The 21298-nt window shown below is 37.6% G+C and overlaps 1 protein-coding gene across 2 annotated transcripts; it reads left to right on the top strand.

Annotated features, from left to right (window-relative positions):
- The first annotated feature begins 759 nt into the window (after positions 1-759).
- LOC107797813 (ATP-dependent zinc metalloprotease FTSH 12, chloroplastic) lies at positions 760-17442 on the top strand. 2 transcript variants are annotated; one of them, XR_012694310.1, is made up of 20 exons: positions 760-1399; positions 1639-1823; positions 5749-5969; positions 7346-7623; positions 7984-8061; positions 8152-8394; positions 8503-8643; positions 8730-8897; positions 9622-9734; positions 10781-10997; positions 11300-11371; positions 12131-12250; positions 12334-12450; positions 12536-12712; positions 13184-13303; positions 13412-13486; positions 14128-14235; positions 16451-16531; positions 16926-17181; positions 17288-17442. XR_012694310.1 is itself a non-coding variant. In XM_016620735.2 (19 exons), exons 1-19 carry the CDS (start codon positions 962-964, stop codon positions 17001-17003), a joined length of 3030 nt encoding a protein of 1009 aa, XP_016476221.1. In that variant the 5' UTR covers positions 760-961; the 3' UTR covers positions 17004-17442. The 2 variants fall into 2 exon arrangements, 1 of the variants encoding a protein (XP_016476221.1); XM_016620735.2 differs by having other exon boundaries at positions 16926-17442.
- Positions 17443-21298: the final 3856 nt, after the last annotated feature.

Raw genomic sequence — 21298 nt, 5'->3', positions numbered from 1 at the left:
TCATACCCCCCTCTTAGATACTACAAACTCAATATAGATGGATCCTTTACAAATGCAGCAAAAGGTGGAGGCATCAGAGGAGTATGTCGAAATGCAAATGGAAATTGTGTCTTAGCCTTCGTGGGATGTCAATTTGGATATAATCATACGTACATGGAACTACTAGCACTCCAACAAAGGCTCCAGATTGTTTGAGACAAACAATTGATTCCCCTGGAATAGAAACAGACTCTTCTGAGAGCATTCATTTATTGGAACAAACCCACCCCATTTACTTAAACACTGGAATGAATGCAGGTACCTACTGAAGAAACCGGGGAATCCTCAAGTCAGACACTGCTTTAGAGAGAGCAACAAAGTTGTCCATGCTCTAGCCCAACAAGGAAGAAGGAAGACCCCATCTGACAATATCACCTTTTTGACTCCATCGCCATCCATTTTGATGCTCATACAAGAAGATGCAGAAGGCTTAGGAACTACAAAAACAATTTCTAGTAGCGCTTGTAACAATCTAGCAACATTAGAAATCTATGTTATATTATTAGTAACTCTCATGTCTCTACTAATACTATTACTACTTGGATGGTCAACACCACGAATAGTACTACTTTTGATTATACCTTTTGTAATGTATTGCAACAAGCTCCTTGTAATGTTACCGTTTAAATTAATATAATTTCATCCGTTGACCCAAAAAAAACTAATATGATAATATGCCTTTTTACCAACAAAAAAAAAAGTTAGAAAGATATTAAAGATGACGTGAAATTTAGGGAGAACTAAACATCCGAACTATTCTGCCTTGGAAAAAAATGTTTTACAAACCAATCAGATAAACCTCTAAAAAAACCCAAGCCCTTCGCGGAGACAATTTCAGTTCTCCGACCAGCTTCCATAGCCGAAAACTGCACCTTGGGTCAGCATTATCTTCCAGAACGGTTCTCTACACCCCACCTTCTCCATGCATCTAACCACAACAGCTTCTCACCCGCCGAATCCAATAATACATTTATCTTCCAAACCACTCGTCGTCAGTCCCCTCTTTCTCAGATTACCCTTCAAATGCCGACGAAAATTGAAAAGACCTACATTTTCAGCTTCTTCTACTGCGAACACTAATAATAATAATAATAATAATAATAATAATTATAATCCTGAAGGGTTCTCTTGGCTGCGCCTTTCCCAGTCCATTCGCCGCGGTTCAGAACGGTTCGTCAAGCAATTGGGTGATTCTGTGAAGAAAGAGACCGGTTTTGATTTTGACGATGCTAAAAATACAGTCGCAGAATTTTCTGGTCGAGCTGTTGACTCCGCCAAAAAGGGGCAAATTCAGCTCCAACGTTTTAAGTCCGAGTTGTTTCCTGAATTCTTAAATTGGAACAAATTCGAGTCCTGGAAGGTGAACTTGAGCATTTCTCCTCACATTTTTTGTTGGGTCCAATTATTTACTCTTGAAATAGATGAACAATTTCAATTTTATTGGTATTGTTAAGATTTATTTACACTATCGGAGAATTTTAACCTTAGGCTAATTATCATTTTGTAAGTGACCTGGTTTTGAAAATATGTTTTACACGTCACTGCATAGAACATAAACTCTTTTAACATTATGCCTACCTTTTTCTTTTGTTCCGTCAGGACATCAAGAAATGGGATTCGAAGAGAGTTGGCGTCTTCATTATCTATGTTATATTCACGGTATTTTCTTGTCAAAAAATACATATGGCCATTCGAGCTCCTATGATTAATAGGGAACGAAAAGAACTTACAGAGGCATACATGGAGGCACTGATTCCTGAACCTACTCCTGTAAATGTCAAAAGGTAAATATAATTCCTTTTATCCGTAATGCTCAAACAGATCCCTAAGAATGTAAAAGTAAAACAACAAATTGGATTTTTGTTTATGGGATTACTTGAATTCTACCATTAAGTACTTCACTAATCAACTAACTGTGTTATGATGAATACAGAATACTTGGTAGCTCTATTACTTGATGATATCCAGAGAGATCATTCCATGATTCATCTTCTTATAGATAAAATGATGTGATGTCGAGTTTTGATCAGTTTGAGATGCATCTTGACATTATACTTCATCTTTTGATAATAGAACTTTTATTAATGAAAGAAAAAAAACCAACATCAACGAAGTGTTGGCGAAACATAAGAATATATACAAAACCAATTATGGCTCGCAGGGCTTTGGTTTTATGGCAATAGTGCGACGCGTGATGTGTGATTAGGCGCACATCACGGGTTCGAACACTGCCTTAGACAAAATCCTCGTATTTGGGTGGAGAAGGTTAGAGAGGCGGGCACATTATCTACCGAGCTTCGATTCATGCGCCAATTGGCTCTCGGGGATTTCTTGATTAACAAACTAATATATGGAATAGATTATGCCTGCATAGAGCTTTGGTTTCAGCTTTTCCTGCAAGTAACTTGATTCATAAACATCCTTCAAATTAGCCAAAAGACTAGTAGGGTAAAAAATTTATACCTCAATCTCTGCATGGTTTCAGCTTTTCCTTCAATACACCCATCACTTCTTCTTTCTTCCCATATCATGCAAGCTGGGATACCGTCTCAAATCTCCTTTGCTCCTTCCTAAGGCCTTTGTTTTGCCAGGACCAGTATACATCCGTTAGAGAAGCAAGCATGACCCATAACCCCAAGATGTTAAGGAGAAGGTTCCACATTTATGAGCCTACTGAACAGTGGATGAAAAAAGCCTTGTATCTTCTAGTCCCTTTTCACACATAAAGCATATGTTACACAGCTTAATTTCTCTTTTGTTTCCCTGTGTCAACAGTCAACACAGCTTCATGTGGGCTGCCTCCCAGTAAATCAAGCAACCATATATGGAGCTTTTGATTTCCTAAACCTTCTTCCGAGGCCAGCTATCCCTACTATTTTAACTGCCACCAAGCTGTATAGCACTGTATCTGTTACCCACACAGAATATGGATTGGCTACTCAGTTAACACCAAGGAATTCTCAGGCTGTCTAATATCTGTCTTACCCTCTCAGGTTCCGAATGATCACAGTCTCCTCTAAAGCAAATGTCCCAGCCATAATGTGTCTTGCTCTGTGCTAACGTGGCACTTGTGCAGCAAAGCTAAAGAAATATAGGAACGAATCCTTTAAGGTTGTGCCACTTCCAACATATCATGTCAAAAATCTATTATTGTACCATCTCCCACCTTGAATTTAAGGCTTCCTGTTGGTTTTTGATGTGCTTCCAACATCCACTTGATAAGAGCTTGAAACTACTTTTCTGCACGATGAACCTTCTTGTCCATATTTTACTATCACCACCCCCCTCTTTTTTATCGAATCTTGACAACCACTTGAAAAGAAACGTTTGCTGTGCATTCTTAGATTTGTGATGCTCAAACCACCATCTTGTTTGCTAAATCCGACAATTTTCTATTTTACCAATTGAAAATATTTCTTATCTTTATGTCCTTCCAATAGGAATTACTTTTATAGTCTGACTATGGCTTTCTCTACTTTTAAGGGCATATGGGAAACTGGCATCACATAAGTTGGTAAAGCATCCAAAACATTATTTATTACGATAAGTGTACTTCTCAGTGTCGTCAGAGGCTCATTTAAAGCGCATTTAATCCCTGAAGCTCAGAAAAGCTTTGGGAGAGTGATTTGCGTCGCTTAAGCTGCACTTCAGTGTAAGGGAAGGCACTAAGGCGCACTCCTCATTGCCCATGAGTTCTATCTTGAATCAAGCGGCACTAAACAACTTATATAATCAACAAATAAGTGTATTAGCTGTTAAGGAAAATGAATTTGTTTCTTTTTTGTTGAATTACATATATATTTTGTATTTTTTTCCTTCATTGCGTTTTTTTTACTAAAGCTCACACTTTAATTGAGTTTTGCACTTAAAACCCCAATAAAGCTGGAGTGCATTTTAGAGCTTTTCACATTTGACAATACTGGTACCTCCCAAAGACAACTATCTTTCCAATAACTTCCATTAAATATAAGAGGTATACCCAAATAATTAGTTGGAAGATACTTGATGCTACAGCCTAGCCAATTCCTCTACAATGAGAACTTCATTTACAAGAAAATGAGAACACTTGGCCAGATTTATGTGGAGCCTAGAAATGGCTTCAAAGACAATAAGAATTGCACCCTGATACCTAAGTTGTCTTCTGTCAACTTCAGACGTTATAAGGGTGTCATCAGCATACTGTGGGATGTGGGAAATATGCACTGAGCTAGCACCTTCTCCTCCAGCTTCAACACCTCTGGTCTACTCCATATATTTTTTTATTGGATATGGTAAACCTCACTCCTATGAACCCCTGCCCAAGAGTTAATATTGGCCTTGGATTATGATTCATAATAAAACACCATGAATTATAGTTGATAACTTAACTATAGTAATTATTTCTTGCGGTAGTACTATTAATGTACTGCATGTCTTCCTCTATACTATTGTGTTTATGCATGCTAGCTTTGAGCCGAGGGTCTATCGAAAATAGCCTCTTTACCTGCATAAAGGTAGGGGTAAGACTGCGTGCTCACTACCCTCCATAGACCCCACTTGTGAGACTATACCGGGTATGTTATTGTTGTTGTTGTTGTTGTTGTTGTTGTTGTTGTTGTTGCTAGTACTACTAATGTACTATTTCTAAAATATATCAATGAGCATGCACCTCGGACATCGGTCATACGGGATCAGGGTGACTTGAACTAGAAATTTGATTAAACTAGCATAATTTGGCACAAACATGAGGATATGACTTGAAAATAATTATTGAATAGAAACTACGACTTGAAGTTAGCAATTACTTATAACTACGAAGTACGAGTAGAAGCAAGCAATTATTTTATCAAAGAAAAGTAGAAACAAGCCTTGGCGGATAAAGTTATCTAGTACCTGTTGCTGGTGGGAGGTGGCAGATATCCCGTGGAATTAGTCGAGGTGTGCGCAAGTCTGCCCGGATATACCATGGTTATAGGAAAAAAAACCCAGAAACAACTACAAGTAAGCAATTGAAAAAGCCAGGAAAATGATCATGCACTTGAAGTTAACAATGAGGAGTGAGGGTTAACAATGAGGAGTGAGGGTTAACAATGAGGAGTGAGGTCTAGGCTGGCAAATCACTCACACAGACTCCTTAAGCAACCGCATTTGATAGGTCTATTACTATTCGGTCGAAATATTAACATGAGATTAAATTACCTAGCCCATTTTTCGATCAGTCTACAGGACTATCCTAACCACGTAATCCAAGCATGTCTATGTGAAATCACTCAATTAGGACATATTAAGCTTAACCATAAAGGATTGTCTCGGGTGCTTTTTAGTGTGTCCACTAAATGCATAAAATCTCTAAATAGAAGTCCCATCTAACGAGACCATAGATTGCCTAACCTCGGTCCAACCTTAATTTCCCTTTTCATTTCGATAAGGTTCCTAAATACCATTAATTTGGGCTAAACAACTAATAAGCACAATTGAGCACATGATTAAGCAACAAAACCCTTTGAGCACGTGACCTTTTGTTAAAATGGGGACAAAACCCAACAAAAAAGTCTAGACTAGTAGTTTGATCTGGACCATTATAAGATATTCAACTCAATGCAGTTTATGTTATAGGAGGACACATTTACCTGGATCACCTTATGCAAATATATGTTGTTACTTGATCCATTGGTGCTTGAAGATATTTTTTGATCTCTCAACTCCGTTCTTGGACATTTATTCTTATAGATTCAAGAAAGGTCTGTGGAGGAAGACTACCCCCAAAGGTCTAAAGTTAAAGAAGTTCATTGAAGCAGCAGATGGAACTCTTATTCATGACAGTTCCTACATTGGTGAAGATGCTTGGGAAGATGACACTGGCAGTCATAATATGAAAGAGGTGATAGAGCGTGATACTAGATTGAGAGTAGAGGATAAAGAGGCTCTGAAAGAGAATCTTGGAATTTCAGGTGAGTTTTGTTATTACGCTTGCATAATGTTGTAAGTACTTAATTATCCTTCCCTCTTCAAAAGGAGGTGCAAATGATAATAACAGTATCATAAGCTATTCTAGTTCCTCACTGGAAATGTATAGGTCGTATGCTAGCAACATAGTTATGTAGTTTCCTATATATTCTTTTTATGTCTTATATAGGATGAAAGAAGAACCTTCTTGATGGTTTCCTGTTCAATGAACAATGAGAAGAATTGTGTAGTAGTATATCAGTATCTTTGACTTTATTTTACTTCAAAATGAATAAGCTGCACTCTGCAATCTTGTTCTTTCTACTTTTTCACTCCCCAAAATATTAGTGAACTTTTAAACTGGTGGATTGTTCTTTTTTTTTCGGGGAGTGGGGGGTGGGGGTGTTTCAGTATTTTTAAAGGTAGAGGTGCTGCGCGGAGCATTTGATCTATTATGGGGTGGGGTGTAAATCTCAAGGCATGGGACATAAGTCCCACGGATTTTGAACTTTTAATATGAAAATTAGTTTAAACAATAAAAGTATATTAAAATATGAAAACAACCTGGAAACTTGGAAAATAATTTAAACGTATATGTTTCAGAGTGTACAATAAAATCAATGCATTCCAAGGTGTAAAAGCGCGCACAGGGCATAAGGGAAAAGAGTCAAGGTGTAAAGCGTGCATGAGGGGCGAATGCCTCACCTATTGAGGCGTTAGCCCCGTTATCACCTCGGGCTGTGGTAGAGGCTACCTTGCCCCGAGGCTCCTGATTTTTCTTCTAATTTTCTTTGAGATTATCAGTTACTGCGGAAGGAATCATACATCATAAAATGAGGAAAATTTATATCAAATGGCCTCATCAAATATAAATGAACATATAATAAGAGATGTACTTACTACCTTATCAAACATAAGAGATGTACTTACTGTCAATTTTCTGGTTCACCATATCACATAGAAATCTAAATTCACTTTTGGGTGCATCCAGATTAAGGTAATTTCAAGGAGCTGGATTGAACATTGTAGGTTATGCCTGGGTCTTCCTCCAGCAAAGCCGAGCTAATTTTGGTTAAATACGTATCTAATACTTTGTAGTAAAATGCATAAATAACATGGTGCTAAGGTTTTTTTTTTATATGTTTTACATGATACCACTCCTAAACTTTTAGGTAAGTTTGTCAAGCAGAGGTGTAGTAAGTAGAGTTAAGTTCAGAACTTATTATGTTAGAACTGATCAGATTAAATTCTTGAGATTCCCAGAATAATCTTTTAGACTTCAATGAACAATTAGAGTGAATTGTGTTTTTTCAGTTGCCTGGGTGAATCCAGATCATCTTAGTTGCCGTTTGAAGCATTTCTTTTCCTGTTGTTTTTGCAGCTGAAAATCAGGATATGAGTGGAACATGGCGTGAAAGGCTTCAAGCATGGCACGAAATTCTTAGAGAGGAGAAGATAGCAGAACAATTAGATTCAGTAAATTCAAGGTATGTGGTTGAATTTGACATGAAGGAAGTTGAGAACAGCCTTCGCAAAGATGTGGTTGAGAAGACGAGAGAAACCCAAGGAGCCAGGGCATTGTGGATCTCCAAAAGATGGTGGAGATATCGTCCTAAACTTCCTTATACCTATTTTCTTCAGAAGCTTGATACTTCTGAGGTAATTATTCCGCTTTCTCTGTTCCGTGTTTCTTCATACTCGGATATGGTTGTCCCTTTATGTTCTAATGCTTTCAAGTGGACATAAATGTTGGATACTTCTAAGTCATAAAGCGTTATTCATGAATGATGTTATAAGGGAATTGTACTTCAAGTAGTGATGCCACCCCATTCTTCATTCTTTTGAATGATGTTATAAGGGAAAATAGCAAAAGTTATATTTGTGAAACAAATATTTGCCTTTGCTTGAATTCTGGCTGGAGACTGTAATTCTTTGGTTCAGGTGGAATCAAACTAATGCATTATCTTGACGTAGATATGGATTCACTTTCTATTAGATTTGCTAACTTAATATCCGCAGGTGGCTGCTATAGTATTCACGGAGGATCTGAAGAGAGTGTTTGTCACAATGAAAGAAGGATTCCCACTTGAATATATTGTGCGTAAGATATATATCTTTTGTAGAATAAATTCATTACTGTTCCTGAACCGACCTATTTACTGGTTAATGTATTCTCCTCCTTTTCAGGTTGATATTCCACTAGATCCTTTCTTATTTGAGATGATATCAAGTTCTGGAGCTGAAGTAGATCTACTTCAGAAGCGGCAAATTCATTACTTTCTCAAAGTTCTTTTTGCTTTATTGCCTGGCATACTGATTTTGTGGTTTATAAGAGAATCTATGATGCTTCTGCACATCACGACAAAGCGCCTCCTCTATAAGAAATATAATCAACTTTTCGATATGGCTTATGCTGAAAATTTTATTTTGGTATCTTTTCATCTCTATTGGATCTAATCTAATACCTGCCTCTTTTATTTTTCTGAATTTGTTTTATATACCAGTCCCCTTTTAACTCCTATTCCCTTGCCTACTTAGCCAATTGGAGAAGTTGGTGAGACGAAATCGATGTATAAAGAAATAGTATTGGGAGGAGATGTTTGGGATCTTTTGGATGAATTGATGATTTATATGGGAAATCCAATGCAATATTATGAGAAAGATGTCAAATTTGTGCGGGTAAACTCATACAATCTTTTCAAGACTTACTAAAACTATGTATTATGCAAATCTTTTTCAGTTTGATTCATTTTAATGCATGGCAGGGTGTGCTTCTGTCTGGGCCTCCTGGAACAGGCAAAACATTGTTCGCTCGGACACTTGCAAAGGAAAGTGGGATGCCTTTTGTATTTGCTTCTGGTGCAGAGTTCACTGATAGTGAAAAAAGTGGTGCTGCACGAATCAATGAAATGTTTTCTATTGCTAGGAGAAATGTGAGTTTATTTCTTCTAGTTACAATATTGACGTATAGGGATGAGAATGTTCCTCAGAGTAACAAATTTTCCTCACATGATCTCTGCACCGAAACAGCCACTGGATCACCAGTCTAAAACAAGTTGGAGAGAGGGAGGGGAGCTTGGTCACTGTTTAAGTTATAACCTTTCTTGTAAATCTTAACCTACTGGTGACATGAATGTAATCTCCAAAGAAGCTTCTAAAGCAATAACAAGATGTTCAGTCTAACTAAAAATCTGAAGCTCATTTTATCAAGTGTGCTTTTATGATGAAGTCTGTGCTTTTATGATGAGGTCAATGCAGAAGTTACTTTAAAACTGTTACGCTCCTTTAAATGCATGTTAATGTAACCTCTTGGCTTCACTATTTGCACCATACACGAACTAACAGGTCTTGAGGCTTGGTTGAATTACTGTGGATGAAGTAACTAACAAATTTTTTAACATACTGTGTTGCTGGCTTCGATTCTGATGATAAAATCTCCATCATTGGACAAAGAAATCATGCCCTAATGTTATACTGTTAATGAAATATGTTTTTCTGATGTCATTAGCCTTCAAGTAATAGGACCTGTCACTTCTCTTGAGAATTCTCACTATGATTTGATTTCTGCCCCCTCCCTCCCTCCCCTCCCCTGCCTCGCACGATGTACTCGTGCTAATTCAAGGGGATAAAATTTACGTTCTGTTATCCTCTTTGTAGGCTCCAGCTTTTATATTTATAGATGAGATTGATGCTATTGCTGGAAGGCATGCAAGAAATGATCCGCGCAGGAAAGCAACATTTGAGGCTCTGATTGCTCAGCTTGATGGGGAGTGAGTATCTTAGTTTCACTCCATGGATATAACACTCTTCTTTGCAAAGAAAATTTCATATTAGAGAGCAGTATGATCTGCTGCTTTTGATGAGATCTGATATAGAATCTTATTCTGCAGTGCTGGATATGGGTTCTAAAGAACATTTTCCCCTTCTCATCATGAATTTTTCCGCGCTTCTTCCCTACACTGTCTAAAGTCTCTGGACAGTGAAATCTTTTGCCATTGAGTCATGAGTTTTCTGATATGATAAAACAAAAAATCTTTTGAACTTGGAGTTTTGTCAAACTATAAACAAATATGAGTTGAAATTAGTATCTTGGCAATTGACTAACTTGCAACACCTAACAGTTTAATTAGTATGCTGACATCACTTGCACTTATGTGGACCGTTTGGAAAGAGAGAAATGCGAGAGCTTTTGAAGGAGTAGAAAATGATGAGGAATGGTCTCTTATCCCTTATTGCTTTTTGGTGCACCCACAAGGTTCCCATATATATAGAAGATTGCGTGTTTCCTATCTTTTCGTAAGGTTTCTACTTTTTGGTGTACTAGTATACGGGCCTTTTATGCCCTTCGTTAATGAAATTTATTGCTTTATCAAAAGAAGGGAAAGACATGGCACATATGCTGCTTGCATCTTCTAAGGCATGTAATGGTTTCCTCGGGTTGGACAGAGATTGGCCCCGGGACAAAGGATTGCGATCCCGTAGGGTGAGCTACTGGCCCCACCCCATCTCCACTTGTTCGGGAAAAAACATCAAAGCTTCTGTGATGTAATTTTGGTTTATATGTTTATCTACTAGTACACTGCCAGAGTAGGGATAAGGCCTGCATACACACTACCCTCCCAGACCCCCACTTGTGGGATTCCACTGGGTGGTTGTTATTGTTGTTGTAGTACACTGCCAGAGCTAGAAGGTTACAGTAATATACATACCAAAAAACGTTATGCTAATATTCTAGAAGTACTGAAGGCAAAGCCACTTTGCCCTCCTATGTTCTTGTTTTGTTTTGCACAAGATAATATTGGATTTGTTTGTGCAGGAAAGAAAAAACTGGTGTTGATAGGTTTTCACTAAGACAAGCTGTCATATTCATCTGTGCTACCAATCGGCCAGATGAACTCGACTTAGAATTTGTCCGCCCTGGACGTATTGACAGACGGGTGTATATTGGTTTACCAGATGCAAAGCAACGAGTGCAAATTTTTGGAGTTCACAGTGCTGGGAAGCAGCTTTCAGAGGATGTTGACTTTGAGAAAGTAAATTGCTTGCTTTACTCGTTCTTGTTACTAGCTTGGAATTTCTTCATCTCATTTGATTTCTTTGAACAAAAAATTACTTTCACATTATATACTGCCTATTTTGAAGGGGTCAGGAGCAACCCTACTACTTCACAGGCCAAAAGGCAGTTGTTTCCTTTTCTTATACCTAGTGTGGGAAGACAATGGACTTCTTTTCTTATTACTTGATGTATACTGATGAAACCCTCCATTTGGAGCCCCTGATGTTGAGGCTCAGGTTTAGGAATTTGATTGAATTGTTTTCCTTTGCGGTGTTGCAGCTTGTCTTTCGTACAGTTGGATATTCTGGAGCAGACATAAGAAATCTAGTCAATGAAGCTGGAATAATGTCTGTAAGTTTGTTCTTTGTATTTTGACCCAGAAACTTCTGTAATCACTGTTGGTGCTTCATAATATCTATTGATCTATTGTTTCCTCGACTAGTATTGTTTTCCTAAATCAATGTTGGCAAGTTATTGGCAATTGACTTAAAAATCACATTATTACCATGGAGACTTGAGAGCACACCATGCATTTCTTTTCATAGAAACAGTAGATTGGCGGATTTGAGATCATGTAATTAGCTTTTTGCTGTAGCGGTTGACTTCACAGTATTATTTTAAAAAAAAAAATTAGAGGGTGGATAGGATAGCATATAATATTCTAAGAACAGAGTAAAATATGGCAAACTTAGGTGGCTGTGACTGAAAGTTGTGGAGCAGATGCCAGGGAAATTAACCAAAATCAGAAGTTAAATATAAGAGCTGTCACCACATGTGAGAGTAAACAAGCAAACAAGTGCTTTTTAAGAATCACCAATCTCAACAATAAATTTATCTAGATAGGGGCAAATTACAAACCCCAGAATTGAACAGATATAACTTAAATTGCATGCATGGCCTACTCTCCAACTTAACTCCTTTATCGCATATCTATGTCAAGCAGTACACCAAAGTTTCCAGACTTTGAGAACTGATTAAAATAATTAAAACTTGAAAATTTACTTGATATATGCTAACTATGCCATCATTAATCTTCGGTATGACTGAAAATGTTTTCTGGTTTTCCATTTCTCGAGGGTATTTGCTTAAGTAATCAAATTTTACACGCAGGTAAGGAAAGGACATTCTAAGATTGGCCAGAAGGATATTATTGATGTTTTGGACAAGCAATTGCTTGAGGGTATGGGTGTGCTCCTGACAGAGGAAGAGCAGCAGAAGTGTGAGCAGAGTGTATGCAATCTTTCCCTGTTGCTCCTAGACGAGAGACATGATGTATCAGTTTATTGTTGTGATCATTTAAAATCTTGTAATAGGTATCTCGTGAAAAAAGACGATTGTTGGCAGTCCATGAAGCTGGTCACATTGTCTTGGCGCACTTGTTCCCTCAATTTGATTGGCATGCTTTTTCTCAGCTTCTACCTGGTGGCAAGGTATTATGTTTTACATGAACATGAGTTATGTTATATTCAATCCGGCTTTTGTTGATTCAGAACTATTACTCGTTTGAATGAGCAGGAAACTGCGATATCTGTTTTCTACCCTAGAGAAGATGTGGTTGATCAAGGTTATACAACCTTTGGCTACATGAAAATGCAAATGGTAGTAGCTCATGGAGGGCGCTGTGCTGAACGTATTATATTTGGTGATGACATTACTGATGGAGGAATAGATGATCTAGAAAAGATTACAAAGGTAGACCACATTTCTTCAGCTGTTGCAGCATTCAAGCAGCGACAGAGCAAGTACTCTTGATTTTACTGTGTTTTCCTCTTTTGGGTTGTGGTGGGAGCGATAACTATAGGGTGGTGGAGTAATACAGTTTTATCGTTAACGAATATTCTTGAGGTGTGGAGGAAGGTATAATTAAAGGTATTGAGAAAAATTACAACAAAACAAAATCTTTGCTGCCCATCTACATACATTTAGACAAATACCTGCATGCCTCCATATGTTAGTACAAATATATATATATATATATATATGTGTGTGTGTGTGTGTGTGTGTGTGTGTGTGTGTGTGAATACCCGCATTCAAGCTTCTTTGCTTTTATACATGCTAGATTTGCTAATGCTTGTGCTAGTATTAGTAGTGGGGGAGGTGAAAAGAAACAACTTTTTAGTATCTAATTGATGTCAACTCAAATTTATACGGCATCTATGCCAGATTGCTCGGGAAATGGTGATAAGTCCTAGAAACTCCAGGTTGGGCCTTACTGCTTTGACAAAGAGATTAGGATTGGGTGATCGGCCTGACAGTCCTGATGGTGAGATTATAAAATATAAGGTATAATTCTTTCGTGGAACATGAACTGGCTCAATTTAATGCTTGATTTTTTATTTTTTACAACATATTCTCGTTTCACTTACCTGTTTACTCCTCTTGATGATTCAGTGGGATGATCCTCATATAATTCCTGCTAATATGACAGTTGAAGTTTCTGAGCTATTTACTCGTGAATTGACAAGGGTAACTAAAATTTTCCTTTCTTTTATGGTTACATTTGTTATTTCGGACAGGAGAAATGGTTTTGTTTCCATATTGCTAATCTTTCAATATATGACTATTTGCTTGTGGTTATGCTACACGTTCCACTTGTTAAATGCATCAGCAACTTAAAACCCGTCCAAGGTGTATGCAACCAGCCACTACCCGAGTCTCCCAACACCAATAAAAAAAGGAAAAGAAACGGAATCAATCCGAGCTTCTTGATTATACATGCAAGTTCTTTAAAAAGTTACAGTGTCATGGGCCTCCTTCCTGTGTTCTTTGGTAATAACTTGTGGAAAACTCGTCCAACTGCTTAAGAACTGTGGTACTTCTATTACAAACTTTACTCTGGTTTTCCTTTTCCTTTTTGTTTGTATTCACTTTATCGCTTATTGGTGTCGTGCATATCAAAGCTTTTGGTCCACCTTTAGTAGTATCAGCCTATTCCCATCAAAGTATTATTAACTGCTACAAAAGATTTGAATTCTGGGGATTACTACAAATCCATAAGGAAGATAGCAAGCTTATTTAGTTTTGTGATACAAGTTTGAATTATGCATCTGTTACCAGCAGTTCTTATTCTGCTTTTTCGCAATAATATAACTTAATTGCTATCACAGTATATTGATGAGACAGAAGAACTTGCAATGAGGGGATTGATGGCCAACAGGCATATACTGGATTTAATTTCCAATGAGCTTCTTGAACACTCGAGGATAACTGGATTGGTATGATAAACCTGCAGTTATATTCTCTACTATGTTAAGTGTATATTTGATTAGAAATCGAAGTATATTTATGTACCTGCTTTTTGCAAATCAATTCTCAATCTCCTCGCAACAATCAATATTTTCCATACCACGTGCACTTGTTTTGCTTTCTTCTCAATTATTATGCATCGTATAGAGTATCTACTGCATGTTATGTACCTGTTTCCCCACCTATTCAATTGTATGAGTTGTTACATGCCATCTGATTTTTGTGAATAGTTCAGGCCTTTCCTTCAAAAAGTTACTGAAATGCTTGATATATCTGAACTTTAAAACATCTTTCCAGGAATAGCTCTCAAAATAATGAAAAAGAACATATAAAGTTAGAAACATTGTGACAAAATTTTATAGGAGCCAGCAAGTGGATTGACGCGTGAAATCACACCTAAATATTTTGAAGTTTCTTTATAAGCCGGAATGGCATTCCCTAAACGAGAATAGTTTGTGAGAATTAATTTTCCCTCCATCCCAAGTTATGTGGTACTCTTTCCTTTTTAGTCAGTCCAAAAAGAAAGTCGCCTTTACTTATTAAGAAACAATTTATCTTTAGAATTCCTAATTTTCCCTTAATGAATTGATTTAAAGCCACACAAATATCTATGGTTCGTTTTAGATCACAAGTTTCAAAAGTCTTCTTTTGTTTTTTAAACTCCGTGCCGTGTCAAACACCGCCACATATATTGGGACAGAGGGAGTAGATCACTATAGCACTATAAGATGTTCATGGCATGGAAAAGTAGGTCTTTAATGCAAGCACAAGGAGTCTTGACCAGGAATAGAATGTATAATGCATCGAAAAGCCTAAACAAAAAATATATGTACTAGTATGAGTACTCGAACAACCAGAAGGTACTTTGATAAATTTTTGACTATGTTTTTCGTTGTGGTTCGAGTGTCTTATGATGTGATTGTTGCTTTCGGGGTTGAAATGTTAGATTAGAGGATTGAAATATCTGGTAGAAAAAGTCGGAGTTAATTTATTTCCTACTTGAGACACGAAAATTTGACGGGACTTGGAAGTGCATATAGATTTGTACCGCAAGTAGAGGAAAACGTATTTCATGTTACCTCATGATAAAGTCCTAGTCGACTCATCGACACGTGGTAATTTGGGGAGATAATTTATGGATTATTTCTGGTGTTGATAACAATATGCTAAATCTGGTTTCAGCTAGAATATTCTTCATGCTTAGAAGCTCCAAAAACAACCTATCGTGAACTATTTTATTGAAAAAAACCTATTATAAACTGTATGTATGTTATATTTTGACAAAGAAATCTGGCATAGAAAATCTTAGAAAACATGTTGTAATTGGACCAGTATATGCTATAATAGAACTAGCAGATCAAAGAGCTATGTAATACCTAATGTGGCTGACTTAAATCAAATAAGAGATATATATGTATATACACCAAATGCACACTCAGCCTATTTTAAAGGAATCGTTAACTTATTTGGTTCAGAAAGATATAGTTTAGAACGTCGAAAGAGATGGTTCCTTTATATCTTGCTAAAAGTAGGAGAGATCAAGTGCTAGAGCATTCACAGTACTAAAGAGGATCTTCTTTATAGATTGCAAGAAGAGGATGTTGCGGTCTTACGGAACAAAAGGAGCTTATTGTTAAACAGATACTTAAACATACGTGCCAATTTAAATTTATTCCATCGTCGCTCCTCAAGCTCTGTCAAACAGTGGTAAATTCAAGATGGATATTAAAATTTGAGACTTGGACGGAAAATTTTAAAATGCCTAGCAGACATGCCTCTAATGATGTTTAACAGTGGTAAACACCATACTGATTAACTGTTTTAAACAAACCTCAGTTTTCATTTTGTTTCCGCATTACCGAGATTCCTAATTGGATTGGCTCATTCAGGAAAATGGTAGTTTGCATTCCAGGGAGAACATTGGACATTTTAATTCTTATTCTCTGACTGCATTATTTGGGCGTACTATCTGAGTGGTAAAACCCGTATATATTCTTTAATTTTATCTTAGTGCCTACTTGTGGACTTCTTTTCTATTTTATAACTTCTTGTCTGGCATACTAATCTACGCTTTATTTTTTTCATCAAAATCTGGGATGTACTTTCAGTTTTTATTTTTGACTTGTCAGCATCTTTTGTTTGCATCCTTGTTTCTGTTGACATCCTCTGCTGGTTCTTCTTCAGGAAGTAGAGGACAAAATTAGAGGGTTAAGCCCTACCATGTTTGAAGATTTTGTGAAGCCTCTTCAAATAAACATGGAGGAGGTAATATTCTCATCTTCATATATATGTTCCAGTTATTATGTGAAGTCTTTATAACAACCATTTTCCATAACAGCAATAATACTAGTTCTTTACTGCCTTAGAAGCGTGAAGATAGGGATCATATAGAATGTGTACATTGCACCCCGGTTAAATGTCTGCTGTTATTTTATTTAAAATATTCTTTCAATTTGCATTACGGAGAATTAGCCCTTTCAAAGTGGAAGACTTTACAATAGCTTAGCACATGCTGTTATTATGTTGCTGCTTTCGGGGGCTCTTTCTTGTGAATATTTGAGCTGGCAACCTTATACTGTCATCCACATTTTTATCAGGTGTCTTGGTTTTGATTCTTGTAATTATAATGCACATAACAATCTGTTTTTAAAATTCTCAGGAAGGACCATTGCCTCATAATGACCGTTTGAGTTACCAACCGCTGGACATTTATGCCGCACCCCTCCACAGATGTTAAAATCAGTGGTGGCTGTTGGAATTTTGTGGTCAGACTAGTATGGAAAGTCGTCGAGTAGTGAAATTTGGGGCGCAGAGAATAGAGATAATTACATTTTTTCGCATCAACTCTGACCAATGCCTTCGTCAAATCCAACGCAAGTGCCGATGGAAATACTGCTAATAGATAGATACGTTGGGTAGGCCTGTGCACTGTTTCATTCTTGGCTCTAGTATTCATCTTTTTGTCTCTCGCTTTTTTCTTCTCTTTTTCCTTTCCCTTATATTATTTCATGCTTTATTTAGAGGAACTTTGTATAAGAGAAAAGCAGGAGGAAGAGAATAGAGAGCTCAGCAGTTGGAGATTTTGATGATCGATCACGTGCTTTGTATAAAGGATGTTTTCCCCAATGCTTTGTATAACTGATTTTAAGACTATTTATGCATCATTATATTGCAAAGCTTATGTTTTGCTACCTATCATTTTCTTTTATAAATCGTTTACTCATTCATCAATGACGTTAATCGTTCTTTTACATCCTTTTCTGTTGATTACGTACGCCAGAAAATCACCCTCTTCTCCCAATTACTAGCAGCTTGGCAAATATCCAAAACATATATAAAAAGACCAATAAACAAAATTGGTAGCTAAAGCAGTTTTAGCTCATTCATGGGTCTTTTGCAACTCAACTCTTGGATCTTTATTTAACTTCGCAAGTGAAGATACTGATACAATTCCAGTACTTCGCGATACAAATTTGGAAAGAACTTGAGTGTTCCTAAAGAGTAAAGCAAGGAATTACTCTTGAACAGTCCACTCGAGCTGGTAAACCCAGATGAATTTAGAGAGAAGAGAGATTTTATTGATTATCTTCCAAAAAAAACAGAATGAATACAAATTAAGTCTAGGTTAGCTAATAAAGGAAGAGTAGTTTGGGCGGGAAATTAGTTGTAACTAATTTCCGGACCCATGTGCATAACATGTGCTCTAACTACCCTCTAACAACCTCCTAACTAATTGAGCCAGCTTAGCAACTAACATTAGCTAATTTTACTAATTAAAATCGATTACAATCAACAGAAATGGAAGGTGACTTAATTGGATCATATCAATACCACGCTCTTCAAAACAATCCTTGTCCTCAAGGAGTGAAATGTGGAAACTGCTTCTGAAACTCTAGCAAATCCATCCATAAACTGTCTTCTGGAGCAGCATTCAGCCATTTAACTAAAACTTGGGTGGCAGGTTTGCCCCTCCTTTTGACTAGACGTCGATCCATGATTGCTTCAGGGGCTAAAAGGAGGTGGCCCGAGTCTGTATGGACTGTTGGAAGTGTCACAGATGCCACATGAGAGCCTAACTTTTTCTTGAGTTGTGAGATATGGAATGTAGGATGTATCTTTGACTCAGTAGGTAGAGCCAATGTATAGGCTACTAAACCAACTCGGGCAATTATCTGGAAGGGACCAAAAAACTTTGCTGAGAGCTTCTGGTGTGAATGATCTCTTAAGGATAGCTTCATGTATGGTTGCAACTTGACATAGACCCAATCACCAACTGAAAAAACTCTATCAGTTCTGTGTTTGTCAGCCTGAACCTTCATTCTATTCTGAGCTTGCCCCAAGTGGAGCTTCAAAAGTCTAATGGTGGCTTCCCTTGCTTGTAAACTTCTGTCCACCAAATCTTGAGAGTCAAAAGGCAAATATGGTAATAAGGGTGGAGGCTTATGTCCATAAACCACTTCATAAGGGGTAGTATGAATAGAGGAGTGGTATGAAGTGCTGTACCACCATTCAGCTAAGGTTAACCAGTGAGGCCAGTCTTTAGGCTTGTCAAATGTCATGCATCTCAAATAACACTCTAAGCATCGATTTAATACCTCAGTTTGTCCATCTGTTTGTGGGTGATAGGTAGTGGAAGTGAGGAGAGACACTTTCTGCAGGCTGAATAATTCCTTCCAGAATTTGCTGATGAATATGGTATCTTTATCTGACACTATGGACTTAGGCATCCCATGGAGCTTAAAGATTTCGTCCATGAAAAGTTGAGCCACATCTAAGGCAGTGTATGAGTGTTTAAGTGCTAGGAAATGTGCTGATTTACTAAGCCTATGCAACACCACATATATGACTTCTTTGCCAGCAGCTTTTGGTAAACCTTCAATAAAATCCATTGAGATGTCCTGCCATACTTAATCAGGAATTGGGAGGGGCTGTAGTAGACCAGGGTAGGCTGTATTCTCACCCTTGCATCTCTGGCATGTGTCACATTCCCTTACAAACGAGTAAATATCTTGTCTCATTTTCTTCCAATAGAATTCCTGTCTCAGCCTGTTCAAGGTTGCACTGATCCCTGAAGGACCACCCGCAGAACTCTCATGGAAATAGGCTATCAACTTTCTTCTCACAGCAGCATCAGAACCCACCATCATCCTCCCTTTTTCTGCTCAATATACCAGACTGATACAGGTAGTAAGTTTTAGGACTTTTAGATGGTTGGATTTGCTGAATGAGTTTGAGCAGGTGAGGATCCTTGTTCCAAGATTGTTTGACTTCCTCCAATACTGTTGATTGAAGGCCATAGATACTGAAGAGCTGCACTGTATCACCTCTTCTGGAAAGTGCATATGCAGCCAAATTCTCCTTCCCCTTTTTGTATAGTATAGTGTAATCATAGCCCATCAGTTTGACCAACCACTTTTGTTGGCAAGGTGTGGTGATTCTTTGCTCAAGTAAATACTTAAGGCTATGATGATCAGTTTTAATGTTGAAGTAGACCTAACAAATAAGGTCTCCATTTTTGTACAACAGTGACCAATGCTAGCAACTCTCTTTCATAAACAGATAGAGCCTTGTTTTTGTCTGATAAACCTTTACTGAAGAAGGCTATAGGTTTGCCTTCTTGTATCAGAACATCCCCAATACCTTCTCCTGAGGCATCAGTCTCAATAGTGAACTCTTTGGAGAAGTCAATCAAAGCCAGCACAGGGGCAGTAGTTAAGGCTGCATTCAGTTTCTCAAAACTTGCAATAGCACTTTGATTCCACTGAAAATTTTCCTTTTTAACCAAATCATGAAGGGGCCTAGCAAATGGTATCATAGTCTTGAATAAACCTTATATAGTAGCCAGTCAACCCAAGAAATTCCCTTAGTGCTTTGATTGTGTTTGGTTGAGGCCAGCTTAGGACAACTTCCACTTTGAGCCTATCCATGGACACCCCCTCCTCAGAAATAACATGACCTAAATAATCTATCTTTGTCACCCCAAAATCACACTTGCTCTTCTTCACATATAGTGTATTGGTTCTCAAAATATCAAAAGTAGCTTCTAAATGCTTTAAGTGATCAGACCATGAAGAACTGTAGATAAGTATATCATCAAAGAAAACTAAGATGAATTTCCTAAGGTGAATGTGCAATATATGGTTCATGAGGCTTTGAAATGTGAAAGGTTTATTAGTTAAACCAAAAGGCATAACTAGGAATTCATAATGGCCATGATGTGTTCTAAATGCAGTTTTGTGTATATCAGCTTCAAACATCCTAATTTGATAGTAGCCAGACCTAAGGTCCAACTTGGAAAAGTACCTTGCTCCATGCAATTTATTCAGTAATTCTTCAATGATTGGGATGAGAAACTTGTCTTTGATTGTGCAATTGTTCAGCTCCCTGTAGTCTACACACAACTTCCAGGTCCCATTCTTTTTTTAACCATTACAATGGGTGAAGAATAAGGACTAGTACTGCTTCTGATAATACCAGTAGCTAACATCTCATCCACCATCTTCTCTATTTCATCATTCTGAACCGCAGGATATCTATAGGGTCGAATGTGCACTGGTGAAGTTACCTCCTTCGGAACTATTTTGTGATCATGAGTTCTAGAAGGTGGTAGCTCAGTAGGAGTCTCAAACAAATCATTGTACTTCTTCAGTATCCCCTGCAATTCCTGGTTATCCATATCCTCAACAACCTCTCCTCCCATAGCACATAGGCTAGCTCCTATTGTCTGCTTCTCTTGCGCAAATAGTCCCATTGAAATCATGCAAAGCTCAACAGGTTTGGCTAACAGTTTGTCCATTCTTCTTAAAGCAATCACCTTCACAGCATGAGGTTGGATTCCTTTGAGAGATACCTTTCTTCCATTAAAGTTGAACTCCATATTGAGTTTCTTAAAATTCCACACGATATCACCCAAGGTGATTAACCATTAGGTGCCCAACACAATACAACACCCTCTAATAGGTAATATCAATATCTCTGAGTTGAAAGCCACTCCTTGCATCCTCCACTCCAGGTTCTTGCAAATGTAATGGC

The sequence above is a fragment of the Nicotiana tabacum genome, chromosome 8 (genome assembly GCF_000715075.1).
Source record: "Nicotiana tabacum cultivar K326 chromosome 8, ASM71507v2, whole genome shotgun sequence".
In the NCBI taxonomy this organism is placed as follows: domain Eukaryota; kingdom Viridiplantae; phylum Streptophyta; class Magnoliopsida; order Solanales; family Solanaceae; genus Nicotiana; species Nicotiana tabacum.
The sequence above is the reverse complement of the archived record's forward strand: the minus strand, read 5'-3'. Positions and strand labels throughout refer to the sequence as shown.